The 9,373-nt window shown below is 44.4% G+C and overlaps 1 protein-coding gene across 2 annotated transcripts in view; it reads right to left on the bottom strand.

Annotated features, from left to right (window-relative positions):
• Window positions 1-8,769, bottom strand: part of AHCYL1 (adenosylhomocysteinase like 1) — a 42,251-nt gene extending 33,482 nt beyond the window's left edge. Inside the window, exon 1 of one of the 2 annotated variants that reach the window (XM_007106482.3) lies at window positions 8,376-8,769. In XM_007106482.3, the coding sequence (XP_007106544.1) occupies window positions 8,376-8,495 (120 nt within the window). In that variant the 5' untranslated portion in view covers window positions 8,496-8,769. The remainder of the gene's footprint in view (window positions 1-8,375) is intronic. The other variant, XM_007106483.4, reaches the window with a different exon arrangement.
• Window positions 8,770-9,373: the final 604 nt, after the last annotated feature.

Here is a 9,373-nt window from a genome sequence, read left to right on the forward strand (position 1 = left end):
CACACACACACACACACACACACACACACACACACAAAAAAGAGTAAACCAGAATACCAGTCTCAACTGTGGGCAGTGTCCCTAATGCTAAGGGTTTAAAACTTGGTGGGAAATTCAAATTACCTTTCCCATTATGTCATAAGGACACCTCTAAGCTTCTGGCCTACTGCCTTGCGGTTCTAATGTTACTGGGCTAAGATTCTCAAATCTTAGCCCAAAGATTCTCTTACCTATTTCTGGCATTATAAAGGGATCTACTAAGCTGTTAGAAATTCTCATCAATTTCTCACCTGCAGTTCTTGGTACTCCGTTATCACTCACGTGGGACGGGGTCTAAGTTAGAAAAACAACACTGGCCAGCTGAAGGGGAAAGTGAGCCAAAGCCACCAAGTGAGTCCAACTCACTTCCTCCTAGGGACAAGCATCTCAAAATACTTTACTCAGTAAACAATTATTGTCAGTATTATGTACCAGGCCCTACATACTATACATATGTATGGGATATGGTCCTTGTCCTTAATACTGTTGCTCTAGAGAAATCAAATGAAAAGTAAGATTCAGATATCATCGTCAGTCTTGAAAAGTCTGAGAAGTACTACATTGAAATCAAACCTATTTTGAGAGACACAGAGGAGCAAATTATTTTGTTTAGTTTTGATACTCAGTCTAGTTGAGTCCCCTATTCTAAACACTGCTATGGAATCAACTCTGGAGATTTAGGGATACCAACAGTTCCTATGAGAGCAATGGGGCTGAGACAGTACAAAAACTCCCAAAAGTTGCTGAAACGCTGGTTTCAGTGTGCATAAGTTCCTCAGTTGAACCCTCAAGGCATTGATAATGAGTCTCTTGGGAAGCTGAGGAGCATCCCAAAGAGGGGGGTGAAAAGAACACCAACAACCTCAGCTTTGTTCCAAGGACAAGCTGCAAGCTGGAAAGTTAATCTCAGCTGTTTCTTGATCTGTAAGGGAGAGAGATACTATGGCTTAGAGGCCTGGCCTTCTAAATCAGGGATTTTAAAGCCAGGGTCCAGAGATGAGTTTCAGGTAGTCCCATAAATCCTCTGAAAGTATAAGTTTTTGTGCTCCTGAATTTTGCCGAGGAAAGAAGAGTGATTTTTATAAGATTTTTAAAAAGGGATCTGTGACTCAAAAGATTAGGAACCACTGTTCTGGAGTCTCTAATCCAGTGAATATCTCAGGAGCATTCCCTCAAACTGGCAAAAGAGAAACCTATTTATCTACCTTTCACACAGATTTGTCTACTTATTGACCTCCCTTCTGAAGTTAGCAACAGAGATGGGGGGGCGGTGCACTTTGAGAATTCAAAGCGAATAGCTCTTTTCTACATCTCCAAAATAAAGCTACCTGTCATGAGAGCCCAAAAGCCTTTGAGTAAGGATACAATGTGGGGGTGGTCAAAGAGGGCAGAGCAGAATCTGTCCTATTGACTTTCCTGACAGGTCTCCTTTTTGATTTCAGGGAATAGGTCATAGCCCAGAAACTTTGACTTGCAGTCAAGCAAGTCCTGGGGTAAAGGGAAAAAGTAATTCTCATTATAATACCCATGGAAATCTGTCCTTCAAAGGTTCACCTTAATACAATTAATAAGTACTAGAAGAGTAGGAGCCATTTATTAAAAACAGAACTTCCAAACTCCTGACATTGCTCAAAACACAGTGGTATGAACAGCTTCATTCAGGAGGCCAAAATGAACGGAACATGGTTACACTCATCTGCTCCAGGCCTTCAGCCCCTTCATTCTGCTCCTCACCAGTTCACCATGCAGCTCACATAGCTGCGCACACTGCAGATCAGCACATTAGCATTTTCCTTGGCACCTTGAGCACATAGGCACAGTGGGATTCCACTGATGCCATTGTACACACACAGGCTCAAGAAAGGAGAGAAAAATACATAAACAACAGGCCTTGCTCTAGCTGGGCAGTTCTTCAGATTGTAAAGAACTAAACCTGAGGCAGGTCCAAGATGAACAGCATGGAACAGTGAGCAGTCCCAAACCCCTCCCGCTTAAGCCTCACTGCTAGCACACAACTAAGTACAGGGTGTCCATTTTAAAAGAACTGAACTGGTTTGGGCTGGTAAAGGAGAACACTTTAAGCCCATTAAGCCCTAGAAGTTAAGTACAGAGGCACATTAGCTGAGGCATTGGGGCTTTCAAGACAAGAAAGCAGGAACATGCTTTCTAGATTTGCGGTTCTGTCAAAGTGCTTTCCCAATCTCTCCCCAGCATTCCAAATAATACCTTTCATCAGTAGTTCATTACACTGTTTTATTCTGTGTCCTGTTTTGGTAGTAAATGATTAAGCCCCACTGTATACTGCTAAGCAGTACCAATCATTATATACATTCTGAGATTAAGGCACCTGACTGAATCCTTTAGAGAAACTGAACAGAGATAGGAACAAAAATGAACCCAGTATGAGTGTTAACAAAGGCAAAGGGTGCTCCACCCTAGATCTGTAATTGCTATGGAGCAAAGGCCACACATTTCTGCAAGAGAAAATCAGTTACACGCAATTAAGAGCAGGCTGTTTAGAGCAGAGAGAAACAGTACCTGAGTGGCTGTGAGGGAGTAGGAGTACACAGGCCTGGGATCTGAAGGTGACTATATACAAACATAAGGTCACAGCTCAGATGAGCCTTTGTAATTGTTTCATGTGATTCAAAGATTCTAGTTTGGAAAGACTCCCAAACTATTGCAGGTTGAGGAAATAAACTCCTGGACTCAGGCCAATGTCTGACAAACGCCCACATTCTATGGGTACACTGTGCATTATGGGGAATGAGGTGGGGGAGTGGTTAGGTAGAACATATCTCATTTCCATCACAAGCTCTAAACTCTCCCACTGTCTATGTACTTCCTGGAAATCAACAAATAGTCTAGTGTTCAACAGGAGTAAGCTCTACATAAAATAACATTTTTGTCAGGGAAATTTCCTGTTGAAAAGATATTCCAATAGAAACATCTTTGTTTTGGCTCTTTGAGAATATTTTGAAATTCCATATAAAGCAGGGTACTTTTCAGAGTGTAAGAAGGCACTCATTGACTAGCATGCTGGGATAACAGGCATAAACCTGAATTGTACCAGGTAAACCAGGACATATGGTCACTCTAGTTATAAAGGAATAAGCACACTAATTAGTATTTACTAAATGATAGTCTCTTCAACAATCTTGTAGGACTATCATTATTCCTCATTTCACAGGTAAAATAATGGAGGCTCAAACAAGTTAAGTCACCCAGCTTGTCCAAAGGTCACACAGCTTTGAGATGGTAGAAGCTGAAGGTAAACCTCACTCCAAAAATCAAGTGCTTAACTTACATCATACGCCTCCTCCTCCTCCTCACAGTTTTAAGAATAAAAAGGGGGAAGTTAAAGAGGTCTTATGTAACAGCCAAACAACAGTGGGATAGCAAGAGAACTACCTGAATGAGTCAAAGGGAAATTCGGAATCAGAATAGAATTCACAATTCAATGTGAATTTTTAACTACTTACCATATGCAAGGCACTGATAGTGCTGACAAGAGTTGGAAGGAAAATTTGCGGTAAGAATCTGTCTTTAACTTTGGATTCTCGCATTTCAGGAAAAAACTCTGGTCTATGCAAATGTACTGTTCTTCATACATAAGGGGGATGCCTCTGAGCCACCTCAATGTGATGTATTCTGAATTATTATACCCAGTATAAGGTTGGCCCTTCTTTATAAAATTTCAATATTCAAATTTCCAAACTTGAGAAACAGATAGGTATAAATGATTCTCCTTTATTGGCCAGTTCCTTTAAATAACAGCCCCAAGAGAGCATTAAGGTGCTTATTTACAGATTATAACTACTTGAGGTGACAGAGTAAACTTTTAGGAGTCACAGGCAACTAAAGATCTACATGATTCTATGTATCAAAATATGGTTTTTTTTTTTGGTGGTACGCAGGCCTCTCACTGCTGTGGCCTCTCCCGTTGCGGAGCACAGGCTCTGGACGCACAGGCTCAGCGGCCATGGCTCACGGACCCAGCCGCTCCGTGGCATGTAGGATCTTCCCGGACCGGGGCAAGAACCCGTGTCCCCTGCATCGGCAGGCGGACTCTCAACCACTGTGCCACCAGGGAAGCCCTCAACATATCTTTTATAAACAACTTTACAAGAATATTATATTGGGTAACACACACTGGATCCAAATGATACCCTCCTGATGAAACAAAAGGTACACATTTATAATCCTGCCAGCAAGGTATCTAGACAATGAACAGATTTCTGTTACAAGTTAAAAATCTAAAGGAATTTACAACAAAGTAATATGGAAACTGTGCCTAAGGAACTAAACAGAATCAAATAAGAAAAAGAGAGGTAATCAATATCTGGGGAGAAAGCTAAAAGAGATAGGATCTTCTTACACCTCTGACTCCTGTTCAAAGACTGGCACTAAAACAGTAGTCATTCTAAAGAGAAGTAAGAGATACTAATGATGTGGAGAAGATAGGAAATGTCAACCTATCAAATCACTTCTCAGTGAATCTAAGAAGTATAGGTGTAAATTCTATAAAACTGCACCAAGAATTAGCCATAACATAATCCTGATAAGAAGAGGATCATCCTAAACATCTAAGCATTACCACTGGGTCTCTACCTGGTATGCTTCCTAAGCCTCAGCCGACCCTTCTGATGAATTAGTGCTATATATGCTTTATTCAAATATATCCTACAAAGAATATCCTACAAGCAAAATTGTTCTGTTGTGTTTTCTCCTTTCCCCTATTGTGCTGGTGGTAAAGGTCTGACTGTATAGATCCTAGGTCAAATGCCTAATGTATCACTCTAGAAAGTCACCCCAAATGTTCAAAAGTACCGATGCTCTGACAGACCTTCCAGAGAAACACGTCTATCTTACAAGGTTTCATCAACAAGCTTGGGTTTATTCTATGAAAAAAAAAAAACTTGACACAATGTCAATTTCCAAAGGCCCAAGGACAAACATCACAGCTGTAACACAAAGTAGCAGAAAAAGAGGGATAAATACCCAGTTATGATGGGGAACTAGCTGACTTGTTTGGTTTGACTGATAACTGCCAACATTAAACAAGGATTCTCTTCAGTTGTGGTACAATGTACACCGCCCTTACAACTCAAGGACTCCTTTTCTCTCCCAAACTTTCCGGGCAATTCCATCTGAAAGCACCAGTGACAGTCATGAACAAGCCTTAACACGAGAATCAATATTACAGCTATTAATACTGTCCTGCGAAAATTTCCTTTAGAACTTACTATCAGCAGAAGTTGTCTCTCTGAGGAATTGATGTGCATTATTTCCCATGTCTGCTAATGAGACTATAATTCTGATTCCTTTTATCCTCTGGCTCCTAGGAAGCTTAGAGTTGCATGTGATGATCAGCTTCGTCCACTGTCTTAGCCCTCAGGGTTAACAATGTTTTTTTCCTTTTTTTCTATAGTTTGGACTTCACATCTATATTGTGTGTGTCCTGTGTTATAAGCCATCTCAAATGCTCATTAAAGACAGGGAGTGTAAGTATGCTAATGGACTTCTTTTTAAAAACCACTTTTGCTATCTTAGCTCCCAACACACACCTATCTGCTCTTGTTCCAAACAAAAAGCACTTATTTGGCAGATGAGGAACCTGAGGCACAGAAGCTCACTTGCTCAAGGTGGTACCCATTTAGTTGGCTTTTTGACACTCAGATCAAGCTCTGAATCAAACCAAAACAAGTCCTATTATCTACACTGTACTGTAGTACTGTGGTAGATCCTGGGGCATACAAAAATGAGTAAGTTGTGATTATAGTTGAAGAATATTGCTATCTATGCTCTTAATTGAACGACATCTAGTCTACCCTAAAGTGAATAAAACTTCACTAGTTACAATGGAATCTGATCTGACTGAAGACCATCAAGGTCACCCTGAAGCAACCTATAGCCTCTGACTGGCACCAGAAATGTCCTCATTTCCTGAGGGGCCTCAGGGCTTGGAATGATCCAAGGATTACTTGATCTAGAGCCATGCTGGAATCCTCACAGGCAAAGGACAGCACTATTTGAAGAGGCCTTTTCTCACACCATTCAAGACATGCCAAGATAAAATTTTTTCCTCTTACTTTGCTCATGCTTTCTCACATTATCAACACATGGCAGAGGTACAAAAGTGACTTAAGTCATTATGTCTGATTCAGCTGAAGTTATGAAAAAACAGATTACTTAGGACTTGCAATGTGACCTTGACTAGTCCTCCATCAACTCATTAACTAGATAAATGCTTTCATCATCACTAGGGGAAGGGTAATTAGTCATCATAAAGCACTTTGATACAAAGTGCTGTGTAAATACTAAACAACAAAGCTCAGAAAGAGCAAGATTAATAAGAAACACAGGGGTCCATTTACCAGCAAATGGAAACTTACAACAGGGTCTTCCCACATTCCTGGCAGAGACCACTCCTTTCAGCTAATGGAATATGAGTCTCTAAAATCGTTAGCACTTGGCCTGACAATAGTTCACATTAGCAACATTTCTCCTTGGAAGAAAAGAAGAAAATTTATTCCTGGTAGGCAGCCATAAAGACATCTCAATTACTAGTTAGCCAGATGGACAATTACTATTTGAGTACCTACTATATGCTAGGTACAGAGGTAGGCACGACAGATACAATGGTGAACACAAGTCTCTGCCTTTATGGAGTCTACAATCTACAATACAAACTTTGTCTTATTAATTAATAGTGGCACCTGCAGAAACAAAGCCTTACTAAAATAAAGGCAAGTAAGAAAAAAAGATGCCTAATCCCTGAAGAACTAGACAAACAATAGGCTAATGGGGAGAGGAAGAGTTCAGGGAATTAGGTTACCAGGGATTTCCCATTCTTTCCCCTAACTCATCAAGGTACTATCCATATTCCATTAGCTTATAAAGACTGTGACTTTGTCTCCACATAGTGCAGATTACAAAGGTTTACTGCTCCAACAAAGCAGTCAGCTGAACTGAGAGCACTAAAAATAAGGTCAGTCAGACTTCTTAGAATGAAGGGATCTTCTACAAAGTTTTTTTAGGCATTCTATTGGTAAGATCTAAATTTTGTGGGAAGACAGATCTAAAGCACACAATGGTGACCTGTCTTTTCAACCCTGCATTTGATTTCTGGACTGGTAGGTTAATTTCCTTAAAAGAAAAAAAAAATCATCTCTCCCACTTATGACAGCTTACCTAGTTCAGCCTGAAGGACTGTAACTATTCCTGCAAACCTTGCTTTGTGCAGCTTATACAAGCAGTGCATCCCATCAAACACTGCAGGAAGAGATAGCCTTGAAACTCTCTGTCTTTATATAGGAAAGAAATATTTATCCAGGTTCTTAACTGGTTTCAGAAAGGTCACCTCTCTGCAAAGGTTCTCTGGTCTACTGTTAACTGGGTACCAGTTATGTAGAAAATCAAGATGTGTTTGGCAGCAAATGCTCAGAAAGCACTAGGGATCCCAATTCCACCACTCAGAGAGCTAGTTAGATTAAAACCTTCAAAGGCTGCCATTTAATCTTCCACAATAAGAATTAGAAGGATGTCCTTTGAGCTCAACCCACAGCACAACAGACTAAACTTGTTCTGCCTCAATAAGTGCAGTAAAGAATGAGCAATCGTTCCTTCCCACCCACCCCTCCAACCCACCCAAGCTCCTTTCTCAAGGGATGCCTAAGTGATCTATTCACATGACTCTACGATCAACCTGTATCCATGACAGTATCTGCTGTCACCAACCTCCAAAGGTTGATTTCTTAAATATGTCGAAACCAGACGACCACAGAAGATGAAAATCACAGTTTTCTTTTCAATTTCAGGCTGCCCTCATCGTTTTCACCTGCATAAAAGAGCTAGCTCCACGCATTTCTTTCATCTTGCCTCCAAGATCGCACGCAGTTGTTGAATAAGCCGGCCACTGCTCCCAAAGAAGCACTATCAGATTTTCACACTCACCTGAGAGATTTCCCGTACACCCTCATCCCGAGACTGGTCACTGGGGTCACTTCGTTCACCCCCTCCCACCCCCGTCTTCGAGGCCCTTCATCCAGGAAAAGTCAGCCGCAAATTTAAGGCCCGGCCCTGCCGGGTTTCGAAAAGATCCCGGAGGACTTGGGCCGAGGGACAAAGGAAAGTGAGGTCAGGGTCTGCCTTTTTAGCTCGGGATAGGCCTGGGGCCGCTCACCCCGCAACCCTCACACCACCTCCGTCGTCCCGGGTCCCTCAAACCTCGCCCCTGAAGTCCCGAACTAGCTGGACCCGGGCCCAGGGCTCGCTCGCGCCCCTTCCGCGAGGCCCCGGCCCGGACCCCCGCCGCCACCCAGAGCCCCCCGCACCTTCTTGGGCGCCTTGGTGACGGTGGCCATGAAGGAGTACTTCTCGGCGTCCTCAATCTCCTTGGCCTGCTTCAGCTCCTCCCCGACACCGGGCAGCGGCATCGCGTCAGGCATCGACATCCCCCGGCCGGCCCGGCCCGCGGCTGACCCGCCGCCCCCGCCTCTTTCCCTTACGGGCGCCCGCCCGCCTACCCGCGCGGCACCCTCCGACACGCGCTCGCCCACTCTCCTGCCGGGGCCCCGCGCCGCGCCGCGTCCAGTGCTGAGGTGCTGGGGCCGGCGCCTCGTCCGCTCGGCGGTCCAAGACAGCCGGACAGCGACGGCAGCGACAGGAGCACCAGAAGCAAGCAACGCGGAGCTCCGACCGGCCCGCGCCACCACCTCCGCCGCACGCAAACACGCACGCAAAGTAAGGGTAGAGGGCGGTGACGCCACGTCGAGTACTGGCAGCTCCCGGCTGGCAGGGGAGAGGCGGGGAGAAACGGCGCTCTGTCATGACGTCACCACTCTGGACTGGGCCGCCGAAGCCACCCCTTTTTCCTAGCTCGCTCGGGAAGAAGCTCCATGGGTGAGCCGGGCCCTTTGCACCGCCAGGTGGCGCCATTAGCCTTGTGAGCGGCGCGTGGTTCCTGCAAGGTTGCCGCGGAAGTGGAGGGCCTTTGGACTGCGGAGTTCCAAGAACGGTCTCAGAAGGGCGTAGGGATGCTTGTGAGCAGACCAGAGCCCCACACGACACAGCCTACAGCCAGTCCTAGGAAGCTTCCGGGGCCCAAGATAGCCCACTCACTCACTGCCCCCTCCCCAGACCCTTTGAAACAGTAGCTCCTTCCCAAGAGGCAGCGTTTGCCTCTTTGACACCGTAAGGGTGGGCAGAACAGACCCAGAGCAGTGTGGTTTCTGCACAACTCTTTGTGACCTCCTCCACCACCGTCTCCGCTGGGCCTTGCTTGTTTACAGGACCTTCGTGCCGCAGAGCTGATGGGACAGGGCTAATGATG

This window comes from Physeter macrocephalus, chromosome 4 (genome assembly GCF_002837175.3).
Source record: "Physeter macrocephalus isolate SW-GA chromosome 4, ASM283717v5, whole genome shotgun sequence".
NCBI lineage: Eukaryota > Metazoa > Chordata > Mammalia > Artiodactyla > Physeteridae > Physeter > Physeter macrocephalus.